The following is a 26,240-nucleotide window of genomic DNA, read 5'->3' on the forward strand; positions in this document are numbered from 1 at the left end:
GTTGTAGAGGTGGGGGGATCATGGATAGTAGGAGTGGTCAAGGAGTCCATCAACAAGGAGAAGAACATAGGGTTTGGAACTAAAGATGGTGCCTGGACTCTGAGGTGGAACAAGGGTAAAGTAGGAGTTTATGAGGGGACCTTGTTTTCTCTCTTCCACACTGAAGAACAGAATGAGTTGAAGAGTGTCGGGGGTATTTGTAGATTATGATAACGATATAGTCTCCTTTTACAACGTGACCAAGATCTATGCTGCTTCTCATATCTACTCTTATGTAGAGTGCAATTTCTCAAAGGAACCCCTCCATCCATTCGTTGGTGGAAATTCAACCCACAAGATCATTAATCCTGTCTGATGACAGTGGAGAATGGAAAGATGTTCACAGTTACAGATAGGAGAAAACTGAGGATGGATCAACAACATTGTAGTTACTCCACAATACTAACCTAAATGACAGAGTGAAAAGAAGGAAGCCATTACAGAATAAAAATATTCAAAAACATGCATTCTATTTGCAACAAGGCACAAGAGTAAGCTGGCTTCACTTGACACTTTGGTGCGCCAGGACCATTCACAGTTGAGCTCGCACTGTTTAGCTCAACGCTGATTGGCTAATTTTCTTCTACTTTTTTTTATCATGGGAGGCCAAATGCTCGCTGGCTTCCCTTGCCTTCAATGCCATGGGCGGCAACAATGTCATACTCGTTTGGGCCAGACAGCATCAGATAGATGACCTACACGTAGAGAGACAGAGGGGCGCTGTTTCGCTCGCTTGGATGCTTTCTCCTGTGAGATACATTCAGCCTCTTGTGAATTGAGTGAAAATTATTGTTATTATATTTTCTTGGACAATTATTTTAATTATAAAAATAAATTGAATAGCGCTAAGCACAGGCAAAATCCTAGAGGAAAACCTGGTTCAGTCTGCTTTCCAACAGACACTGGGAGACAAATTATAATTTCACCAGGACAATAACATAAAACACAAGGCCAAATCTACACAGGAGTTGCTTATCAAGACAGCATTAAAATGTTCCTGAGTGGCCAAGTAACAGTTTCGACTTAAATCGGCTTGAAAATCTATGGCAAGACTTGAAAATGGCTGTCTAGCAATGATCAACAACCAACTTGACAAAGCTTGAAGAATTTTTCAAAGAATAATGGGCAAATATTATACAACCCAGGTGTGCAAAGCTCTTAGACTTATCCAAAAATACTCACAGCTGTAATTGCTGTCAAAGGGGTTTCTGACATGTATTGACTAAAGGAGATATTTCTAATCAAGATGTACTGTATTAGTGTTTTTTCTTTTTAATATTTTTTTTTATAAATGTTAGAATTCTTCTTCCACTTTGATATTAGAGTATTTTGTGTAGATCGTTGACCAAAAATGATAATTCTATCAATTTTTTCCCACTTTGTAACACAACAAAATTGGGAAAACGTCAAGGGGTGTGAATACTTTCTGAAGGCACTGTATCTTCTACAACTACCGTTACTAGTACTGTAACTGTCTCAACACCTGATAGTTGTGACCTGTCTCCAATGAGCGCACACCGGGGTCTCATCCACAGCTACAGTATATTCTACAGGTTGCACCCATTCAGTATTTGGAATATTACATTTTGGCTTTATTTGTGTATTGTGTTGTACCGCTGAGTGTTTATGTCTATATTAAATGTGAACAGTCTAATCTAATGCACAGGCCTCCTAAATCTGAGCCAGGAGGTCCAGAGGACTGCTGGTTTTCTTTTCTACCTGAGTTAATTGCCCAAAATTGGGTAAAAGATCAGAATTAGGCTGCCTGTGTAAACGTAGCCAAAAAGTGCATCCTTCCCTGTTCTCTCCCTTGAGCTAATCATAGACCTAGAAGTGACTCGATAGGCTAGATGATAGTAGGTTATCAACCTATTGTTTTCACCAATTTAACCAAATCAGATCACTTTAAGAAAGAGAGAGGAAAGAAGAATTTAAAGTAGTTTGAACAGGGCCCAGGTGTGAATCAGTCCCTGACTGGAAGGGAAAGATGAAAACCAGCAGTACTTCTGGCCTATAGGGACATATTTAAGTATCCCTGGTCTAATGCATTGGCCAACGATATGATAATTATTGATTGTATTGGTGGTCACAGAGCTCTGCTGTGAATCTCTGCAATCTTAGTTCTGTTAGTAATTGACATTTGGTCAATTGTTAGGGTGCTTTGCCTTTTGAAGCTTCTATGTATCCGGTTTATCTGTTTGTTTAACTTTTTATACCTGTTTTGTACCCTCTTGGTAAAGGACCTTTGTGATGCAAGGGCACATTTCTGACAAAGCAGACTATAAAGTATCTTCAAAGCCCCTAAACAGACCATCAGGTTGCTATCTTTATAGTAGGCTATTTGCTAAAATGCATGGCAAAGATATTAGATTATGTGCTAGATTTCCCTGTGAAATATGCCAAATATGCATATATTATATGATAATAAAGGATAATTTTGTTCATTGCATTGTTTGATTGTCACAGAGTTATTACTATTCTATATCACTACTGTACTGTGGTTGGGGGTTTATCTGGGCTGGAGCTGTTCCTAGACACTGAGCTGAGGTCAGTTTAGCATTTCCCCCGTGTAGTTAAAGGTGAGGATTTGGGAAGGATAGGCTGGTCCTGGATCAGTGTGCCTCGGAGTCACCGTGACCGCAGGACTACCTGGAGGGAGGGGAGGGGTCTGATGGCGGAGGGGAATGACATGGGAGGTGTGTGTGTGACAGTGACAGAGACCGCTTTAGTCCACCGGAGTTCCATTCACAGAAAGTGATTTACTGGAGCGCCTACGCGGTCATCACAGATAGAATGAGCGGACGCGTGGGCGACCTCAGCCCGAAGCAGGTGGAAATTTTAGCCGAGGTAATTTAAACTTTCCACTATAATATTTTATGTTCTTTGTAGGCCTGTAGTCTAGCCTCTGTTTATTCAAGGTACTGTCTCAAAAAGCGACTTTTCGTTGTTGTCATAGAGCCTATTCAGTGTATTCCTCCTTTTCCCCCCTCACCAATTCTTTATTTAGTTAGTTGTGTCAGTATTGTGTTGTCTCCTGCTAGTTTCGAGAGCAGGTTGAGGACATTCTCCCAGACCTTCCCGCGCAGCATGATCACTACCTGCTTCGCTGGCTCCGAGGTAAGATGAAAACTACATTTTTGTTCCCATAGCAACATGAATTTCTGCAGATTATGTTTTTGATATGTATTTTTTTTACCCTGCAACATTTATTGCATACATTACAATATGATGGTAGGATGGTCATGTTCAAATTAAATTAGGCCTACCCTAAAGTGCTTTTCAACATCTCTAATCCTAATGACCAGGCCTGTATTCCTCATGGTGAATAGAAAGAGGATGCAACATTTGCGCTGATACAGTAGACTATGTCTGAGTTAAAGTATGCCTATAGGCTTCATTATCTCACTGATGTAGTGGACATGGGCTTAGCATACACCACATGCAGTCTGTTTCTCTGGCCCATAGAGAGTGAACCCTACAGTGAAACTTATTGTCCAATAATATGAGAACAGGTTTTGTTGTGACAACCACAGAGGACAAAAGTACAGTAATCACTTTCCGCTCTGTCTGTTCCAATAGGGAGCTACGTCACACAGGTAGCCTAGGCATTTGAGGCATTTTGACAAGTTGTGTTTTGACCAACCGTCAATCCACAGCTCTGTTTTCAAATGATAGTTGACTCCTATTCATGGTGGTGACATCTTTTGTAAATATACAGTCAAATATTGTCTTTTTTACATATGTTACCTGTTGCAGAGAGACAGTAGTTTTTCAGATTGGGTGTAAGAGGTGTGATATGAGGTATTGTTAACCCACACTCAGCAGACCCAGTGGAAATGGAACTGTTACAAATCGGCCAAAAACGTACATATTGCCTCTTTAACAAATACTTAGTAGTCAAGTCTTTAAGGAAGTGATATTTTTTTTGACAATATATTTATTCCCATTTTTAAAATGTCACAAGCATCCCCCCCAAAAACAATTAAGATAATTCCTCTTCTACACCCCCCTGTGTAGCTCCAACATCCCCCCCCCCCCCCCCTTTTTGTATACTTTTTAACCAGTAGTTCTGAAAGTAGTGCTCACGAGCCAATAGTGGTCCCTGAAAATTGCTTCGTCACATACTGTATGTGCAGATATGTGTACCGCATAATTATTCGCTCTCTCACTCTGCTGTGTGTACATGATGTGCATATTGCTTTATTGCTTTATTTTTCAACAATATAATGCCCCTTCTACCCCCCACCCCCTCACACACATACACAGAATTACAGGCTACATGAGAGTACAGCAGAGAGATCCCTTCCCTCCCACAAACAGCCTCCCCCTCCCTCCCCCAACCAGTATTAGCCTCAATGATGTACAAAAGGGTGAAACAGTGTCCTCCATATCAAATATTAGCAAATACATTTGTCAATGTAAATACAAAGAAACACACACACATAGAGAGGGGAAGAGAGAATCACCTGTGTGATCCAAGATACGTCAGAAACATGGATTGTTAAAAAACTTGTGTATAGGTAGCTGAAGACTCCGGTAAGATTTGGGGACATGTTCTGTATCCATGTTTGTGTATGTAGAGACTGGTCTCTATCGCTTCTGGCTGCCAGTGGGGCTTCTGCTCTGGTGACTTCTGACATTCGGCTGCTGTGTTTTTGATAATGTTTTGGAAGTAAACATCAGCCTATGGGGCACTTCGCTGGCCTGACCAATAGGGATGGACCGTGAGCCCCCTCCTCCTCCTCCTGCCCTATGCCCACCAGAGCATATTTACTCAGCCAGTAGACCGGGTTTGGACAAACAAAGTAGGCTAAATATTAGAGGACTTCCCAAACCTGAATTTTTTTAGTGTTTTTATGTTTTTTTAATGATTTTGTTATATTTTTTACTAATTTTAATTTATATAAATTTTTATCGTTTTATCTTTATAATTTTTTGTTTAATTTCATTATTATTATATATATTTTTTTTATTCTATTATTTATATTTTTTTGTCATTTAGCAGACGCTCTTATCCAGAGCGACTTACAGGAGCAATTAGGGTTAAGTGTCTTGCTCAAGGGCACATCAACAGATTTTTCACCTAGTCGGCTCAGGGATTCAAACTAGCGACATTTCAGTTACTGGCCCAACGCTCTTAACCACTAGCCTACCTATATTCTAGAAAATCATATTTTAAGCAGCAAACAGTGAACAGACTTGTACTTTCTTTCCATGGCTGTATTTCATTGTCCAGCACCTGTGCCACATTGTGAATGTGTGTAATTATTTTATTTTCAGTGGTTGGACAAAGGCCCTGATCAATTCAATAGAGCACTCAATTTCCTATTAGTCTCTTAGGGAAGTGTATTCACCTGTGTAATGAGATAGGTGGACAGGTAGGGGAACAGGTCCAGTATCTGTAAACTACCCATAGACAACCAGGCAGGCAGCTGGACACTAACCCTGTAATAGGCATTAGACAACACAGGCACCAGATTACTGCAGCTAGGATGATGGTAGCGTACTCACGGTCTGTACACACAGGTGTCTGACAACAAGGGCATTAAAAAGACATAGCAGTGTTGTAGTAGCTACTAGGTGACATGCATTGGGGTTTGGGCTTTTATAACGTGCAAGATTAAAACTCATTCTGCAAATAATGTATCAGCATTCACTACAGGCAATATATGCCATTACATATGAGCTATTGTATAGTGTGTGTGTGTACACGTTTGTGTGCACGTTTGTGTCCATGAGAGTTGACTCTTCCATATAGTGGGCATTACTTCAAGGCAGACGGAATAGATCAATATTTGCGTTCTCCCTCATCCAGTGTTTTAGCCTTACAAAAGAGAGTTTATTCAACTTATTCAACTGTGTCAGATTCGCTGTCTCACTGTCATTGGATGGTGTTACTATGTACCCTGTACACTAGTTGCACTTAATTCTATGAATAGTATCGGCCAACCTAAATTCAAGGCCATGCTAATTTATGGTCCATACTGTGTGGTTAAGGAATATTTCCATAGGTGAGTTCTTTCACTCGAGCATAATAATGATTTATTATGTGTCCCTTTTGTGAAATGTATCTTACATCTCAAACTCAACAGCAAAACATGAACATCAGCAGGTATAATGCATAAATAAATACAAATCCTGACATAATTACATCAAAACCACCATCTGCTGATGTAAAAAGGGCTTTATAAATACATTTGATTGAAATTTGATTGATATAATTTATAATTTGTATTCATAGGAGCTATGAAACAAAACAGCAGAAATACTTTGAAAACAGCTACTGCAGTATTTTTCTGCTATAAGTCACGTGCTCAGACTTTACTTTTGACTATTTTTATTAGCAAATGTGAATGTAACGCACTGTAGAGCCCTGCAAATTGACCACCCGCCTACATGGCTGGTGAAATAGACGTTCTTACCCGCCAATTCCGAAATCTATGGGGTGTTAATGGCGGGTGTTTAATTTGATGCCCTGCTAATGGCCATAATGATTGTCTATGTTACATCTTGTTTTGTCTTATTCTGTATCATGACCAGAGTTGTTTTTCTTCTTTTCCAGCCCGAAGCTTCAATGTTCAGAAAGCAGAGGCGATGCTTAGAAAGGTAAGACCCTGTTTCAGGTGTTTGTTGATCTAACAAGGTCCTTCTGTCCTCTGATATCTAAATACTGGCTACTTTCGTTGACTTGTAATGAGAATTATTGACAGGACATAATAATGTCTACATATTCAATATACCATGTGCATGTTACTATACACTGTGTATACATGATGCATTACCCTGTAATTAAAAAGGGTAACGTGTTGTATTGATAAGAAAGACTAGAAGGTAATAATAAAGATGGTGAGATAACAAGATTACTTTCTGGTGTCTGTAAATTCTCCATGGTGATTGTTTCATAGAAACAATCTATTTCTATGGATTATTTTTTACATCAGAGGATTATAATATGACACCCTGCGAGCTGTCAAAGACTGTATCTTCAAGCTACTTATTGCACACACACACACACACATTATCAGTATAAGCCTCCTGATCCCTTTCCTTCCCAGGGTGCACTGCTTCCAAAATGCTCCATTATGTGTGTGTGTTCCCTTTTGTTCAAAGTTCAAAGCCTTGAGGTTGTGTTTATCCAGAACTCCACATTATCCCACATTAAAAACACACAAACACTGTCTCTCTTTTTAAATTCACTTGAAACTTTTCAAAGCCTACTTTTATTCAACATAACTGTCACTGCTAAAATACTGTTCTGAACGAGAGTCTCTCTCTCCTCTGTAGCATCTGGAGTTCAGGAAACACATGAAAGCAGACACCATCATCTCTGACTGGAGGCCTCCTGAGGTGCCTGCCTGCCTTTCTGTTTGTCTGTGTGCCTGCCTGCCTTTCTGTGTGTCTGTCTGCTGACAAAGTACAGCTCCGTCTGTGACAGAGTAGAGCTACACCATTAAGACTAATAGTGTTATTACACAGTGTAATGACACGACACAGATGTTGATACAAACTACCGTCTTACACGACACACAATATGATCATTTGTGTGGCTTTCCTCCTGTCTACCATGGTCAGATAGAGATTGGTATGGGCACAGAATTAAATACAACAACAATAATATATCTGGGTTGTGAAATCAGCTTGATTCTCACTACTAATTCTAATCGAGCTGTATGAGTTCTACTATATTGAACAAAAATATAAACGCAACATGGAAAGTGTTTATCCCATGATTCATGAGCTGAAATAAAAAAGATCCCAGACATTTTCCATACACACAAAAAGTGTATTTCTCTCAAATGTTGTGCACAGTTTTGTTTACATCCCTGTTAGTAAGCATTTCTCCTTTGCCAAGATAATCCATCCTCCTGATAGGTGTGGCATATCAAGAAGCTGATTGAACAGCATGATCATTACACAGGTGCGTCTAAAATATGTGTGAAGATAATGTGTCTATAATTTAAAATGTTGTATCACCAAAAGGGGAGGGGGGTGTGGTGAAGATATGGTGCATCTCCCCGAGCCGACTAGGTGAAAAATCTGTCGATGTGCCCTTGAGCAAGGCACTTAACCCTAATTGCTCCTGTAAGTCGCTCTGGATAAGAGCGTCTGCTAAATGACCAATTTATTTATTATTTATTTATCTCCAGAATGCATGCATATGTAGGAAAGTGCCCATTTGGCTATGTCTTATTTCTGTACACCACTCATTTTTTCTTCGCCTCACACAAGTCAACAAAGTCTGGGTTTTTTAACATCCATTGTGAATGATAGTTCCTCATTATTTGAAAAATCTTTCCAACACTCCCGGCCTCAATAATCACCAAGCCTCGGTGTGAAAGAGCAAAATATCAGGATCTGATGATCCCATATATCCAGTGGAAACATCATAAAAAACAGCTTACTGGCGCAGGAAACTTTGAGGGAATAGGCTAGTTGATACAATGTTGCAAGTTTATTAGGATGACCTCGGGCCGGACCCTGTGATAATTTGATACATTGTTGAACTTCACTATCAATAGCTCAAGTCAAGACATATAGAAAGGGAGGCAGAGAGGAGAGATGAATGTGAATGAAAGAACCGGAATTGTCATCAGGATATTTCTGCTGTTTTTATTTGTCGACTATGTATTTTACTTAGTTGATGATGGAAGTTATAAGCCTACTGCTGCATTGGCCTATCGGCTATCTCTGAGTTCTATGCTCTCATTTCTTTAGCCGCCAATGGATCACAGTGTATCAATGTGTCCATATGGCAGAGGCTAGTGCTCTCGCCATAGTTGAATTGTATCTTTTCTATTTGTACCATTTTACTTCAGATTTTTATGATTAACCACGTGATAATGATTTTCAGAAACGAAAACGTTATTACTGAAATGAAACTGTTCCATTAAAATGTGCATATATAAATATTCATAACTGGCACGCAGTTCGGTAGAAATGATAGAATAAATTGTAAGCTTCCCCAAACTTGAAACTCACGGTCTTTACTATTACACCCATTTTAAAAAATGCGTGCAAGCGCGTGCACACATAGGAGGTCAAAGGCCCGTCCAACTGATTCGTTCTGGCGCCGGGTCTGACTGTATGATGTGGTTCCCCAGGTGATTGAGCGGTATGTGTCCGGGGGGATGTGTGGGTACGACCTTGAGGGCAGTCCCATCTGGTATGATGTCATCGGGCCCCTGGACCCCAAAGGTCTGATGCTGTCCTGCACCAAACAGGACTTCATGAGGACCAAGATCAGAGACACAGAGATGCTCCGTGGAGAGTGTCAGAAACAGACAGAGAAGGTACACTTTGACCTACCATGCTTTGTTAAATATGTATGACAATATTACCAGAATTGAGTACATACAGTGCCTTCAGAAAGTATTCACACCCCTTGACTTTTCACACATTTAGTTGAATTAAAGCGTGAATTTAACATTTGTTAACTTTAGATTTTTTTGTCACTGGCCTACACACAATACCCCCCATAATGTCAAAGTGGAATTGTGGTTTTAGACATTTTTACCATTCAAAAAAAATGAAAAGCTGAAATGTCTTGAGTCAATAAGTATTCAACCCATTTGTTATGGCAAGCCTAAATAAGTTCAGGAGTAAAAAAGTACTTAACAATCTCATAATAAATTGCATGGACTCACTTTGTGTGCAATAATAGTGGTTAACATGATTTCTGAATGACTACCTAATCTCTGTACCCCACACATACAGTTATCTGTAAGGTCCCTCAGTCAAACAGTGAATTTCAAATACAGATTAAACCACAAAGACAAGGGAGGTTTTCCAATGCCTCACAAAGAAGGGCACCTATTTGTAGATGGGTACAAATAAAAAAAGCAGACACTGAATATCCCTTTGAGCATGGTGAAGTTATTAATTACACTTTGGATGGTGTATCAATACGCCCAATCACTACAACGATACAGGTGTTCTTCCTAACTCAGTTGCCTGAGAGGAAGGAAACCACTCAGGGATTTCGCCATGAGGCCAATGGTGACTTTAAAACAGTTACAAAGTTTAATGGCTGAAAAAACTGAGGATGGATCAACAACACAGTAGTTACTCCACAATACTAACCTAATTGACAGAGTGAAAAGAAGGAAGCCTGTACAGAATACAAATATTACAAAACATGCATCCTGTTTGCAACAAGGCACTAAAGTACTGCAAAAAACTTTTTGTCCTGAATACAAAGCATTATGTTTGGGGCAAATCCAACACATCACTACTACCACTCTACCACTGTTTTTAAGCATGTTGGGGGCTGCATCATGTTATGGGTATGCTTGTAATCGTTCAAGGACTAGTGAGTTTTTAGGTTAAAAAGAAACGGAATAGAGCTAAGCACAGGCAAAATCCTAGAGAAAAACCTGGTTCAGTCTGCTTTCCACCAGACACTAGGAGATGAATTCACCTTGGGGCAGGTAGCGTTCTCCTGGCATCCGCCAAACCCAGATTCGTCCGTCGGACTGCCAGTTGGTGAAGCGTGATTCATCACTCCAAAGAACGTGTTTCCACTGCTCCAGAGTCCAATGGCGGCGAGACTTACACCACTCTAGCCCGACGCTTGGCATTGCGCATGGTGATCATAGGCTTGTGTGGCTGCTCGGCCATGGAAACCCATTCCATGAAGCTCCCGACGAACAGTTCATGTTGAAGTTGCCTCCAGAGGCAGTTTGGAACTCAGTAGTGAGTCTTGCAACCGAGGACAGACGATTTTTACAAGCTACGTGCTTCAGCACTCGGCGGTCCCATTCTGTGAGCTTGTGTGGCCTACCACTTCGCGGCTGAGCCGTTGTTGCTCCTAAATGTTTCCACTTCACAATAACAGCACTTACAGTTGACCGGGGCAGCTCTGCAGGGCAGAAATTTGATGAACTGACTTGCTGGAAAGGTGGCACCCTGTGACGGTGCCACGTTGAAAGTCACTGAGCTCTTCAGTACGGGCCATTCTACTACCAATGTTTGTCTATGGAGATTGCATGGCGTTGTGCTCAATTTTATACACCTGTCAGCAACGTGTGTGGCTGAAATAGCCGAATCCACTCATTTGAAGGGGTGTCCACATACTTTTGGCCATGAAATGTAAATGTATGTACATTAGATTTTTCTGTATTGTATTTTCAATACATTTTCAAAAATTTCTAAAAACATGTTTTCACTTTGTCATGGAGTATTGAGTATAGATGGGTGAGAGAGAAAAAATCCATTTAATTCATTTTGAATTCAGGCTGTAACATAACAAAATGTGGAATAAGTCAAGGGGTCTGAATACTTTCTGAAGGCACTGTATGTATTACAGTATGACAGACCTTTATTCTTATACAATATCAGAGTGCCAGAAGCAGACAGAGAAGGTATGCTTTAACTGAGGATGATTTATTACATATACATTACCAGTCAAAAGTTTGGACACACCTACTCATTCCAGGGTTTTTCTTTATTTTTACTATTCTCTACATTGTAGAATAATAGTGAAGACATCAAAACTATGAAATAACACATATGGAATCATGTAGTAACCCAAAAAAGTGTTAAACAAATCAAAATATATTTTATATTTGAGATTCTTCAAAGTAGCCACCCTTTGCCTTGATGACAGCTTTGCACACTCTTAGCATTCTCTCAACCAGCTTCATGAGGTAGTCACCTGGAATGCATTTCAATTAACAGGTGTGCCTTCTTAAAAGTTAATTTGTGGAATTTATTTCCTTCTTAATGCGTTTGAGCCAATCAGTTGTGTTGTGACAAGGCAGGGGTGGTATACAGAAAGCCCTATTTGGTAAAAGACCAAGTCCATATTATGTCAAGAACAGCTCAAATAAGCAAAGAGAAACAACAGTATCATTACTTTAAGACATGAAGGTCAGTCAACCCGGAAAATTTCAAGAACTTTGAAAGTTTCTTAAAGTGCAAAAACCATCAAGCACTATGATGAAACTGGCTCTCATGAGGACCACCACAGGAACGGACGACCCAGAGTTACCTCTGCTGCAGACGATATGTTCATTAGATTCCTCAGATTGCAGCCCAAATAAATGCTTCACATTGTTCAAGTAACAGACACATCTCAACGTCAATTGTTCAGAGGAGACTGCGTGAATCAGGCCTTCATTGTCGAATTGCTGCAAAGAAACCACTACTAAAGGACACCAATAATAAGAAGAGACTTGCTTGGGCCAAGAAACACGAGCAATGGACATTAAACTGGTGGAAATCTGTCCTTTGGTCTGATGAGTCCAAATTTGAGATTTTTGGTTCCAACCGCTGAGTCCTTGTGAGACGCAGAGTAGGTGAACAGATGATCTCCGCATGTGTGGTTCCCACCGTGAAGCATGGAGGAGGAGGTGTGATGGTGTGGGGGTGCTTTGTTGGTGACACTGTCTGTGATTTATTTAGAATTCAAGGCACACTTAACCAGAATGGCTACCACAGCATTCTGCAGCCCATCTGATTTGCGCTTAGTTGGACTATCATTTGTTTTTCAACAGGACAATGACCCAAAACACACCTCCAGGCTGTGTAAGGGCTATTTGACCAAGAAGGAGAGTGATGGAGTGCTGCATCAGATGACCTGGCCTCCATAATCACCCGACCTCAACCTAATTGAGATCGTTTGGGATGAGTTGGACTGCAGAGTGAAGGAAAATCAGCCAACAAGTGATCAGCATATGTGGGAACTCCTTCTAGACTGTTGGAAAAGCATTCCTCATGAAACAGGTTGAGAGAATGCCAAGAGTGTGCAACGCTGTAATCAAGGCAAAGGGTGGCTACTTTGAAGAATTTTAATATAAAATATATTTTGATTTGTTTAACACTTTTTCGGTTACTACATGATTCCATGTGTATTATTTCATAGTTTTGATGTCTTCACTATTATTCTACAATGTAGAAAATAGCAAAAATAAAGAAAAACCCTTGAATGAGTAGGTGTGTCCAAACTTTTGACTGGTACTGTATATTCAATATGATAATGATTGATTTATTATTTTATCTCAGAGAGTGCCAGAGACAGTACAGACAGACATTCATTAAAGAGATTGATCTCTGTACTCTTTAAATGGCTCAGTCGGTATAGCATGGCGCTTGCAATGCCAATAGTTGTGGGTTTGATTCCCGCTGGGGCCACCCATACGTAAAATGTATGCACCCATGACTGTAAGACGCATTGGATTAAAGCATCTGCTAAATGGCATACTGTATATTATTATATAGAAGAAGGAGAGGTTTGACTTGTTACTGGGGCTCTGTTCACAACGCTCTTAAAATATCCCCCAACCCTCTCTCTCGCTCTCTCTCCTCTTTCTCTCTCTATTTCTCTCTCTCTCACTCACTCACTCACTCACTCACTCATTCACTCACTCAGTTGGGGGTTAATGTGGAGGCGATAACCCTGATCTATGACTGTGAGGGGCTGGGCCTGAAGCACCTTTGGAAGCCTGCTTTAGAGGCCTATGGAGAGGTGAGCCCACCGAATTAAATAGATTACAACATAATATATACACACTAATGGTTCTAAATAGTACCAGATAGGGGTTATTTGGCTTGTAACCATAGCAGCACCCTATTTGGTGCAATATAGAACCCTTTTTTGAAGGTTTAATAAAGATCAATGCTCATAATGTTCTAAATAGAACCTGTATGGTGTTATAAAGAACTACTTCCTAAGGTTCTCTAAAGAATCATTAAAAAAGGTTCTATATAGCACCAAAAATGGATTCCGCTATGGTTACAACCCTTTTGGGGTTATAAAGAACCCTGTTTAATGGTTATTTATAGAATCTTAATGGAGTATGGTTCTTTATAGAACCATTCTCAATCTGAAAGGTTCTTTGTAGATCCTGTAGAAGAACCATACAGGTTTTTTTTATTCTGGTCAGTCATATTATATTGTTAAAATTCTATTCCCCAAATATTCTAATGAGCCACCTCCTCTACATTTTAATTATCACTAAAAGAGCAAAGAATCATTTTGTGAACTGTAAAGAACCATTGAAGAACTCAAAGGTTATTTGAGTTATTATGGTTCCACATAGAACCATCACCCTTCCCAAAGAACCCTTGAGGAACCCTCATCTTTTAGTGTTTATGAATCTCTATGGGTGAGACCACCATGAATAGATATGTGTCTGAAAAACAATGTGTCTGTCTGTCTGTCTGTCTGGCTGGCTGGCTGGCTGGCTGGCTGGCTGGCTGTTGTCTGCCTCTGTCTGTCTGTCTGGCTGGCTGTTGTCTGTCTGTTGTCTGGCTGGCTGGCTGTTGTCTGTCTGTTGTCTGGCTGGCTGGCTGTTGTCTGTCTGTTGTCTGTCTGGCTGGCTGGCTGGCTGGCTGGCTGTTGTCTGTCTGTTGTCTGGCTGGCTGGCTGTTGTCTGTCTGTTGTCTGGCTGGCTGGCTGTCCCTCTCTCTAATACTGTGCAGATCCTTACCATGTTTGAGGAGAACTATCCTGAAGGACTCAAGAGGGTGTTTCTCATCAAGAGTGAGTCATCTAGATTCTACACAATACAATGTGTGTGTGTGTGTGTGTGTGTGTGTGTGTGTATCTATGTCTTACAATCTATGTCTTACAATATCTATGTCAATACAATGTGCGTCACAGGATATTGGTGGCACCTTAATTGGGGAGAATGGGCTCATGGCTGGAGCGGTATGAGTGGAATGGTATCAAATACATCAAACACATGGTTTCCGTGTGTTTGATGCCATTCCATTTGCTACATTCCAACCATTATTATGAGCCGTCCTCCCCTCAGCAGCCTCCTGTGTTGTGTGTGCGTCCGTGTTTGTGTGTGTGTGTGTATTTATAGTGCATCTCTCTCCCTGCAGCTCCTAAGATATTCCCGATGGCCTACAACCTGGTCAAACACTTCCTGAGTGAAGAGACACGTCATAAGATCATCATTCTGGGATGTGAGTACTGTGTGTTCCCATACATGCTACACACCAGGGAGCAGTTACAGTATATGTGAGGTATTTTTCTTATCAATATGGACTACAGGAGTATGGTTTCTGTAAATAAGAAAATATCGCCTAATATTGCTTTTTGTTATGGTATCTAGTCTAGTCCAGGGCTCTCCAACCCTGTTCCTGGAGAGCTACAGTCCTGTAGGTTTTTACTCCAACCCTAATCTAGCACACCTGATTCTAATAATTGGTTTATAAGGTGAATCAGGTTAGTTACAACTGCTAGTAACAACAGTTGGAGCAAAGACCTACAGGAGGGTAGCTATCCAGGAACAGGGTTGGAGAGCCCTGGTCTGTATTGTGTTGAGATGTCACTTCTCGCCACTAGGGGGCAATCTCACAACAGGTGGTGGGCCGAGTGTACAGCCATAACAGACTGTGACCCCCCCCCCCCCCCTCTCTCTTTCTCTCTCGCTCTCTCTCCCCTCTCTTTTCCCCCTCTCTCCGTCTCTAGCTAACTGGCAGGAGGTGTTACTTAAGCATATTGACCCGGAGCAACTCCCGGTGGCGTATGGAGGAACCCTTACTGACCCTGATGGTGACCCTCGCTGTCGCACCATGGTGAGAGAGAGAGGGAGGGAGCGAGGTAACTTCCACAAAGTGATCTGAGAGAACGGTCTGAGAGACAAGGCAAGAAGGGCCTTCTACGCCATTAAAAGGAACATCAAATTCGACATCCCAATTAGGATCTGGCTAAAAATACTTGAATCAGTTATAGAACCCATTGCCCTTTATGGTTGTGAGGTCTGGGGTCCGCTCACTAACCAATAATTCACAAAATGGGACAAACACCAAATTGAGACTGCATGCAAATTCTTCAAAAACATCCTCCGTGTACAACGTAAAACACCAAATAATACATGCAGAGAAGAATTAGGCCGAAACCAGAAAATAGCTTTTAAATTCTACAACCACCTAAAAGGAAGCGATTCCCAAACCTTCCATAACAAAGCCATCACCTACAGAGAGATGAACCTACAGAAGAGTCCCCTAAGCAAGCTGGTCCTCGGGCTCTCTTCACAAACACAAACAGAACCCACAGAGCCCCAGGACAACAGCAACACAATTAGACCCAACCAAATCATGAGAAAACAAAAAGATAATTACTTGACACATTGGAAAGAATTTACCAAAAAACTGAGCAAACTGGAATGCTATTTGGCCCTAAACAGAGAGTACACAGTGGCAGAATACCTGAACACTGTGACTGACCCCAAATCAAGGAAAGCTTTGACTATGTACAGACTCCTGCTATAGCCTTGCTATTGAGAGAGGCCGCTGTAGGCAGACCTGTCTCTCAAGAGAAGACAGGCTATGTGCACACTGCCCACAAAATGAGGTGCAAACTGAGCTGCACTTCCTAACCTCCTGTCAAATGTATGACCATATTAGAGACATATTTCCCTCAGATTACACAGACCCACAAAGATTTTGAAAAACAAATCAAATTTTGATAAACTCCCATATCTATTGAGTGAAATACCAGTGTGCCATCACAGCAGCAAGATTTGTGACCTGTTGCCACAAGAAAAGGGCAACCAGTGAAGAACAAACACCGTTGTAAATACAACGCATATTTATGTTTATTTATTTTCCCTTTTGTACTTTAACTATTTGCACATCGTTATAACACTGTATATAGCCATAATATGACATCTGAAATGTCTCTATTCCTTTGTAATGTTTACTGTAAATGTTTTAATGTTTGTTTCACTTTAGTTTATTATCTATTTCACTTGCTTTGGCAATGTAAACATATCTATTTTCAATTGAATTGAGAGAGAGAGGTGTGTGTGTGTGTGTGTGTGTGTGTGTGTGTGTGTGTGTGTGTGTGTGTGTGTGTGTGTGTGTGTGTGTGTGTGTGTGTGTGTGTGTGTGTGTGTGTGTGTGTGTGTGCGCGCATTAATTTATGTGTGTGTTGTGGTGGTAGATAAACTACGGCGGTACAGTGCCCAGGTCGTACTACGTTCAGGACAATGTGGTCAAGGTCCAGTACGACCACAGCGTGACCATCAGCCGAGGCTCCGCCCTCACACTGGAGTATGACATCACCACCCCCAGCAGCGTCCTCAGGTAACCAACCTAACCTTTAACCCTGACAATTGACCTTTAACCCTTACCTTACTTCCCAAACCTGGCTGTAATCTTTGACCTTCAAGCTGAAATCCGCATAAGGTGAAACAGCATTACTGTTCGGCCCAACGTCTTGGTTATTGTTTTTGTTGATGAAACGGGGGAGCTTGGTAAAACAAATCTGTGGTACTTGTTGTGTTCTCTCTCCAGTGCAGTTCTCTCTCCTCGCTTCCGCATTGTCTCCGTGCTGCTGTGCTGTTTGTTGCTACTTGGCTACCTGCCAAACTATTCACGTTTTACTTTTAATAAACGTTTAATCAATCTCTGTGTTCAACAAATTTACCAACTTTTTAGTTTTGTCCTCACTCATCTTTTTTCGTTAAACTTTTTCACCCCGGACGTTTTATCCAGAGACAGAAGAGTCATTTTCCTGTGCGTTTTTGCTGCCAACTTTACTTTATTTTCCTTTTTTCCATCGCAACTTTTTTCCCTCATTCAACTTTTTCACTCCGGACGCTTTATCTGGACATGGTTCGTCAACATCTTCAACAGCCGAAGCTAAGTAGTAACATTAACATGATGTCTTCTAATTGCAGTCGCTGTACTCATAATATACAGGAGAACGATCGCCTTACGGCGAGAATAGCTGTGCTACAAGCCCAGCTTCAGACGCAATCGTTAGGCAAGGGTAATTTCAGTGTAGGAAAGGAAGAAACAGCGTCTGTGCCACCAGTAAGTACAGATAGTAACGTTAGTATAAATCCCCCCGCACAGTCCCCGCAGCCGGACAACTTTCTCATGGCTTCTGGAGGGAAATATCGTTGGAATGATCAACCGGTGTCGCTCATTCAGCCGACAGAAACTTTCAACCGGTTTTCCCCATTATGTAGCGAGTCGGAGTCTGAGTCTGAGTCTTCTCTTGTCTCTACTCCTCCCGTTACGGGGTCTGAGACGCCGAAGGCTCCCACCATTAGCTCTGACAAATTGAAAACCCTAGTCATTGGCGACTCCATTACCCGCAGTATTAGACTTAAAACGAATCACCCAGCGATCATACACTGTTTACCAGGGGGCAGGGCTACCGACGTTAAGGCTAATCTAAAGATGGTGCTGGCTAAAGCTAAAACTGGCGAGTGTAGAGAGTATAGAGATATTGTTATCCACGTCGGCACCAACGATGTTAGGATGAAACAGTCAGAGGTCACCAAGTGCAACATAGCTTCAGCGTGTAAATCAGCTAGAAAGATGTGTCGGCATCGAGTAATTGTCTCTGGCCCCCTCCCAGTTAGGGGGAGTGACGAGCTCTACAGCAGAGTCTCAGCACTCAATCGCTGGTTGAAAACTGTTTTCTGCCCCTCCCAAAAGATAGAATTTGTAGATAATTGGCCCTCTTTCTGGGACTCACCCACAAACAGGACCAAGCCTGACCTGCTAAGGAGTGACGGACTCCATCCTAGCTGGAGGGGTGCTCTCATCTTATCTACCAACATAGATAGGGCTCTAACTCCTCTAGCCCCACAGTGAAATAGGGTGCAGGCCAGGCAGCAGGCTGTTAGCCAACCTGCCAGCTTAGTGGAGTCTGCCAATAGCACAGTCAGTGTAGTCAGCTCTGCCATACCCATTGAGACTGTGTCTGTGCCTCGACCTAGGTTGGGCAAAACTAAACATGACGGTGTTCGCCCTAGCAATCTTATTAGGATAAAGACCTCCTCCATTCCTGCCATTATTGAAAGAGATCGTGATACCTCACATCTCAAAATAGGGTTACTTAATGTTAGATCCCTCACTTCAAAGGCAGTCATAGTCAATGAACTAATCACTGATCATAATCTTGATGTGATTGGCCTGACTGAAACATGGCTTAAGCCTGATGAATTTGCTGTGTTAAATGAGGCCTCACCTCCTGGTTACACTAGTGACCATATTCCCCGTGCATCCCGCAAGGGCGGAGGTGTTGCTAACATTTACGATAGCAAATTTCAATTTACAAAAAAAAAAATGGCGTTTTCGTCTTTTGAGCTTCTAGTCATGAAATCTATGCAGCCTACTCAATCACTTTTTATAGCTACTGTTTACAGGCCTCCTGGGCCATATACAGCATTCCTCTCTGAGTTTCCTGAATTCCTATCAGACCTTGTAGTCATAGCAGATCATATTCTAATTTTTGGTGATTTTAATATTCACATGGAGAAGTCCACAGACCCACTCCAAAAGTCTTTCGGAGCCATCATCGACTCAGTGGGTTTTGTCCAACATGTCTCTGGACCTACTCACTGCCACAGTCATACTCTGGACCTAGTTTTGTCCCATGGAATAAATGTTGTAGATCTTAATGTTTTTCCACAAAATCCTGGACTATCGGACCACCATTTTATTACGTTTGCAATCGCAACAAATAATCTGCTCAGACCCCAACCAAGGAGCATCAAAAGTCGTGCTATAAATTCTCAGACAACACAAAAATTCCTTGATGCCCTTCCAGACTCCTTCTGCCTACCCAAGGACGTCAGAGGACAAAAATCAGTTAACCACTTAACTGAGGAACTCAATTTAACCTTGCGCAATACCCTAGATGCAGTTGCACCCCTAAAAACGAAAAACATTTGTCATAAGAAACTAGCTCCCTGGTATACAGAAAATACCCGAGCTTTGAAGCAAGCTTCCAGGAAATTGGAACGGAAATGGCACCACACCAAACTGGAAGTCTTCCGACTAGCTTGGAAAGACAGTACCGTGCAGTACCGAAGAGCCCTCACTGCTGCTCGATCATCCTACTTTTCCAACTTAATCGAGGAAAATAAGAACAATCCAAAATTTCTTTTTGATACTGTTGCAAAGCTAACTAAAAAGCAGCATTCCCCAAGAGAGGATGGCTTTCACTTCAGCAGTAATAAATTCATGAACTTCTTTGAGGAAAAGATCATGACCATTAGAAAGCAAATTACGGACTCCTCTTTGAATCTGCGTATTCCTCCAGGGCTTAGCTGTCCTGGATCTGCACAGCTCTGCGAGGGCCTGGGATCGGGAGAGACACTTAAGTGTTTTAGTACTATATCTCTTGACACAATGATGAAAATAATCATGGCCTCTAAACCTTCAAGCTGCATACTGGATCCTATTCCTACTAAACTGCTGAAGGAGCTGCTTCCTGTGCTTGGCCCTCCTATGTTGAACATAATAAACAGCTCTCTATCCACCGGATGTGTACCAAACTCACTAAAAGTGGCAGTGATAAAGCCTCTCTTGAAAAAGCCAAACCTTGACCCGGAAAATATAAAAAACTATCGGCCTATATCGAATCTTCCATTCCTCTCAAAAATTTTAGAAAAAGCTGTTGCGCAGCAACTCACTGCCTTTCTGAAGACAAACAATGTATACGAAATGCTTCAGTCTGGTTTTAGACCCCATCATAGCACTGAGACTGCACTTGTGAAGGTGGTAAATGACCTTTTAATGGCGTCAGACCGAGGCTCTGCATCTGTCCTCGTGCTACTAGACCTTAGTGCTGCCTTTGACACCATCGATCACCACATTCTTTTGGAGAGACTGGAAACCCAAATTGGTCTACACGGACAAGTTCTGGCCTGGTTTAGATCTTACCTGTCGGAAAGATATCAGTTTGTCTCTGTGAATGGTCTGTCCTCCGACAAATCAACTGTACATTTCGGTGTTCCTCAAGGTTCCGTTTTAGGACCACTATTGTTTTCACTATATATTTTACCTCTTGGGGATGTTATTCGAAAACATAATGTTAACTTTCACTGCTATGCGGATGACACACAGCTGTACATTTCAATGAAACATGGTGAAGCCCCAAAATTGCCCTCGCTAGAAGCCTGTGTTTCAGACATAAGGAAGTGGATGGCTGAAAACTTTCTACTTTTAAACTCGGACAAAACAGAGATGCTTGTTCTAGGTCCCAAGAAACAAAGAGATCTTCTGTTAAATCTGACAATTCATCTTGATGGTTGTAAAGTCGTCTCAAATAAAACTGTGAAGGACCTCGGCGTTACTCTTGACCCTGATCTCTCTTTTGACGAACATATCAAGACTGTTTCAAGGACAGCTTTTTTCCATCTACGTAACATTGCAAAAATCAGAAATTTTCTGTCCAAAAATGATGCAGAAAAATTAATCCATGCATTTGTTACTTCTAGGTTAGACTACTGCAATGCTCTACTTTCCGGCTACCCGGATAAAGCACTAAATAAACTTCAGTTAGTGCTAAATACGGCTGCTAGAATCCTGACTAGAACCAAGAAATTTGATCATATTACTCCAGTGCTAGCTTCCCTACACTGGCTTCCTGTTAAGGCAAGGGCTGATTTCAAGGTTTTACTGTTAACCTATAAAGCGTTACATGGGCTTGCTCCTACCTATCTTTCCGAGTTGGTCCTGCCGTACATACCAATACGTACGCTACGGTCACAAGACGCAGGCCTCCTAATTGTCCCTAGAATTTCTAAGCAAACAGCGGGAGGCAGGGCTTTCTCCTATAGATCTCCATTTTTATGGAACAGTTTGCCTACCCATGTGAGAGACGCAGACTCGGTCTCAACCTTTAAGTCTTTACTGAAGACTTATCTCTTCAGTAGGTCTTATGATTGAGTGTAGTCTGGCCCAGGAGTGTGAAGGTGAACGGAAAGGCTCTGGAGCAACGAACAGCCCTTGCTGTCTCTGCCAGGCCGGTTCCCCTCTCTCCACTGGGGTTCTCTGCCTCTAACCCTGTTACAGGGGCTGAGTCACTGGCTTGCTGGTGCTCTTTCATGCCGTCCCTAGGAGGGGTGCGTCACTTGAGTGGGTTGAGTTACTGACGTGATCTTCCTGTCTGGGTTGGCGCCCCCCCTTGGTTTGTGCTGTGGTGGAGACCTCTGTGGGCTATACTCGGCCTTGTCTCAGGATTGTAAGTTGGTGGTTGAGGATATCCCTCTAGTGGTGCGGGGGCTGTGCTTTGGCAGAGTGGGTGGGGTTATATCCTTCCTGTTTGGCCCTGTCCGGGGGTTTCTTCGGATGGGGCCACAGTGTCTCCGGACCGCTCCTGTCTCAGCCTCCAGTATTTATGCTGCAGTAGTTTATGTGTCGGGGGGCTGGGGTTAGTTGGTTATACCTGGAGTACTTCTCCTGTCTTATCCAGTGTCCTGTGTGAATTTAAGTATGCTCTCTCTAATTCTCTCGTTCTCTCTTTCTCTCTGAGAACCTGAGCCCTAGGACCATACGTCAGGACTACCGGGCATGCTGACACCTTGCTGTCCCCAGTCCGCCTGGCCTTGCTGCTATTCCAGTTTCAACTGTTCTGCCTGCGGTTACGAAACCCCTACCTGTCCCAGACCTGCTGTTTTCAACTCTTAATGATCGGCTATGAAAAGCCAACTGAGAGACCTGAGCCCTAGGACCATACGTCGGGACTACCGGCCGTGGTGACTCCTTGCTGTCCCCAGTCCGCCTGGCCTTGCTGCTATTCCAGTTTCAACTGTTCTGCCTGCGGTTATGGAACCCCTACCTGTCCCAGACCTGCTGTTTTCAACTCTTAATGATCGGCTATGAAAAGCCAACTGAGATTTATTCCTGATTATTATTTGACCATGCTTGTCACTTATGAACATTTTTGAACATCTTAGCATGGTTCTGTTATAATCTCCACCCGGCACAGCCAGAAGAGGACTGGCCACCCCTCATAGCCTGGTTCCTCTCTAGGTTTCTTCCTAGGTTTTCGCCTTTCTAGGGAGTTTTTCCTAGCCACCGTGCTTCTACACCTGCATTACTAGCTGTTTGGGGTTTTAGGCTGGGTTTCTGTACAGCACTTCGAGATATCAGCTGATGTACGAAGGGCTATATAAAATAAAATTGATTGATTGATTGATTGATGAGGGAAAACAACCGTTTTTGTTGTTTGCAGTAACTTATTTGTTGTTGTAAAATCCCAAACGGACATGGTAGTTTCACCATGAAGGATTCCAGCTTTAAGTCTGACCAAACACACTAGAGTTGACATGGGTGTCTTCTATATTGATTTATCCTACCCAGTGGGGATTTCCGATCAGTGCAGATGAAGGAGAGGAAGGAGAGGAAGCCTCTTCACACTATTGAGATACAGCGCTGGTAAAGATGTCACGTGGAGTAACACCCCTCCCTCCTCTCTTCTCGTCCATCTTCCTCCCTCCCTCTATCTCCCCACCTCTCTCCATTCCCCTCTTCTCCTCCTCCCTCTCCCTCTCCTCCTCCTCCCTCTCCTCTCTAGGTGGCAGTTTGCCAGTGATGGGGCAGACATAGGCTTTGGGGTGTTCATGCGGAGCCAGGAGGGGGGTGGGGCTCAGAAGGTGGGGGATATGCTGCAGGTGTTGCCTAGTGAACGCTACAACGCACACATGGTCCCAGAGGACCGCTCACTCACCTGCCCCGAGCCTGGAACCTGTGAGTACACACACACACACACACACACATTGGTAGAGACACACACAGATACAGATACACACACACACACACAGATGAACACATACACACACAAATATTCAGATGCAAAGATACAGTGCATTTTGGAAAGTATTCAGACCCCTTCACTTTTTCCACATTTTGTTACGTTACAGCCTTATACTAAAATCGATTAAATAAATACAAATCCTCATCGATCTACACACAATACAACATAATAACAAACTAAAAACAGGTTTTTAGAAATGTTTGCGCATGTATTAAACATTTTAAACAGATATCTTATTGAAATAAGTATTCAGACCCTTTGCTGTGAGACTCGAAATTGAGCTCAGGTGCATCCTGTTTCCATTGATCATCCTTGAGATGTTTCTACAACTTGATTGGAGTCCACCTGTGGTAAATTCAATTGATTGGACATGATTTGGAAAGGCACACACCTGTCTATATAAGGTCCCACAGTTGACAGTGCATGTCAGAGCAAAAACCAAGCCATGATGTCGAAGGAATTGTCCGTAGAGCTCAGAGACAGGATTGTGTCGAGGCACAGATCTGGGGAAGGGTACCAAAACATTTCTGCAGCATTGAAGGTCCCCTAGAACACAGTGGCCTCCATCATTCTTAAAAGGCACCTGAAGGACTCTCAGACCATGAGAAACAAGATTCTCTTGTCTGATGAAACCAAGATTGAACTATTTGGCCTGAATTCCAAGCGTCACGTCTGGAGGAAACCAGGCACTGCTCATCACCTGGACAATACCATCCCTATAGTGAAGCATGGTGGTGGCAGCATCATGCTGTGGGGATGTTTTTCAGCGGCAGGGACTGGGGAGACTAGTCAGGATCGAGGGAAAGATAAACGGAGCAAAGTACAGAGAGATCCTTGATGAAAACTTGCTCCAGAGCGCTCAGGACCTCAGACTAGGGCAAAGGTTCACCTTCCAACAGGACAATGACCCTAAGCAGCCAAGACAACGCAGGAGTGGCTTCAGGACAAGTCTCTGAATGTCCTTGAGTGGCCCAGCCAGAGCCCGGACTTGAACCCAATCAAACATCTCTGGAGAGACCTGAAAATAGCTGTGCAGCGATGCTCCCCATCCAACCTGACAGAGCTTGAGAGGATCTGCAGAGAAGAATGGAAGAAACTCGCCAAATACAGGTGTGCCAAGCTTGTAGTGTCATACCCAAGAAGACTCAAGGCTGTAATCGCTGCCAAAGGTGCTTCAACAAAGTACTGAGTAAAGGGTCTGAATACTTATGTAAATGTTTTTTTTATAAATGTAGAAACATTTCTAAAAACCTGTTTTTGCTTTGTCATTATGGGGTGTAGATTGATGAGGGAAAAACAATTTAACCAATTTTAGAAAAAGGTTGTAACGTAACAAAATGTGGAAAAACTGAAGGGGTCTGAATACTTTCCCGAATGCACTGTATACACATGCACATACAAATAGACACTCACACAAACAGATACACAGATACAGCTATACAGATAGACAGATACACAGATACAGCTATACAGATAGACAGATACACAGTAGTAATTCTGGATTGTGTCCTGTGTGTAGACGTGCTGCGTTTTGACAACACCTACAGCGTACTGCAGTCGAAGAAGATCAGCTACACCGTCAATGTTCTACTGCCAGACGGACAGATCCAGAGCCCTAGGAGTATCAGAGGGGATGGACGGCTGGAGTAACACACACACGTACTGACAGACAGATCCAGAGCCCCAGGAGAGAGGGGGCGGACATCTGGTATCACACACATTTCCACACACACACGAATATGAGATCTGGGATAGTGAAGATAGCAATGTACAGTAAACAGTGCAGTTTAAATACTACTGTTCTCAGTTATGGCCATTAGCTATTATGACAGGACATTTTCTAATGCTTTTCTAGGAAAAAAAGTATCTGTACATGCATTTCATACAAGAGTCACATTAGGTTTGAGATAGGACTATATGGCTTTGTTTTATATTATTGTGTGAATGGAATAGCAACCGTTTTCATCACAGAAAATACAATTTGCCTGTTTTTTCCCAGTTTGTGTGTTATATAGGCTACAGTAGATCAATGTAAAAAGACAAATGGTGCATGTGGAAAGAATGAAGGAATGATTATGAAGTGGAGCAATTAATATAGTTTTGTGTTTTCACTAACGATGCCTCTCATTAACAGTTTCAATAACTGGGTGGTCCTCTGTAGCTCAGCTGGTAGAGCACGGCGCTTGTAACACCAAGGTAGTGGGTTCGATCCCCGGGATCACCCATACACAAAAAATGTATGCACGCATGACTGTAAGTCGCTTTAGATAAAAGCGTCTGCTAAATGGCATATTATATGATTATTATTAACAATTGTATTAATTGACAGCCGATAGATAGGCTATATATCTTTATAGGTTGTTTTAGTATTATAGCATTCCCTAAAGTGATGATTCTTACACAATGTTAATATGTACTAATTGTCAATGGGTGGTTTTAATACATCAGTAATTCTAGAAAGGCTATCTGTCATAATCGTAAAATATTTATAATCAAAATGCAAGTTGAATCCTGAAAATGTTTTAAATGTTTATTGATCAGAATTGTATACATAATATTCAAATGTTGTAGTATCATGACATTTTCAATGTTCTTGTACCATGTTTATTTTTTAAAGAATAAATGTAACTTGACTGCGCTATTTTAGAAGCGCTGCACAATAAGGGATATTCCGTTTTTGTCC

The 26,240-nt window shown here is 42.1% G+C and overlaps 1 protein-coding gene across 2 annotated transcripts; it reads left to right on the forward strand.

Annotated features, from left to right (window-relative positions):
- The first annotated feature begins 2,765 nt into the window (after positions 1-2,765).
- On the forward strand, positions 2,766-26,222 carry sec14l7 (SEC14-like lipid binding 7). 2 transcript variants are annotated; one of them, XM_084159975.1, is made up of 12 exons: positions 2,766-2,886; positions 3,081-3,156; positions 6,602-6,645; positions 7,324-7,386; positions 9,141-9,329; positions 13,409-13,504; positions 14,461-14,521; positions 14,869-14,952; positions 15,461-15,567; positions 16,937-17,079; positions 23,318-23,490; positions 25,077-26,222. In XM_084159975.1, the coding sequence occupies exons 1-12, from the start codon at positions 2,833-2,835 to the stop codon at positions 25,205-25,207; spliced, it is 1,221 nt and encodes a 406-aa protein (XP_084016101.1). In that variant the 5' UTR covers positions 2,766-2,832; the 3' UTR covers positions 25,208-26,222. The 2 variants fall into 2 exon arrangements, with proteins under 2 accessions (XP_084016101.1, XP_084016102.1); XM_084159976.1 differs by lacking the exons at positions 2,766-2,886; positions 3,081-3,156; positions 6,602-6,645; positions 7,324-7,386 and adding an exon at positions 7,456-7,957.
- The last annotated feature ends 18 nt before the right edge of the window (positions 26,223-26,240 follow it).

The sequence above is a fragment of the Coregonus lavaretus genome (genome assembly GCF_964263955.1).
Source record: "Coregonus lavaretus genome assembly, chromosome: 4".
Lineage (NCBI taxonomy): Eukaryota > Metazoa > Chordata > Actinopteri > Salmoniformes > Salmonidae > Coregonus > Coregonus lavaretus.

What these genes read in the sequence shown, in the direction of transcription:
- sec14l7 (XM_084159975.1), top strand. Translation starts at nt 2,833, where the DNA reads ATGAGCGGACGCGTGGGCGACCTCAGCCCGAAGCAGGTGGAAATTTTA. An exon ending in CCTGCTTCGCTGGCTCCGAG is followed by an intron (nt 3,157 to 6,601) that starts GTAAGATGAAAA and finishes CTTCTTTTCCAG; the next exon opens with CCCGAAGCTTCAATGTTCAG. An exon ending in TAAGATCATCATTCTGGGAT is followed by an intron (nt 14,953 to 15,460) that starts GTGAGTACTGTG and finishes CTCCGTCTCTAG; the next exon opens with CTAACTGGCAGGAGGTGTTA.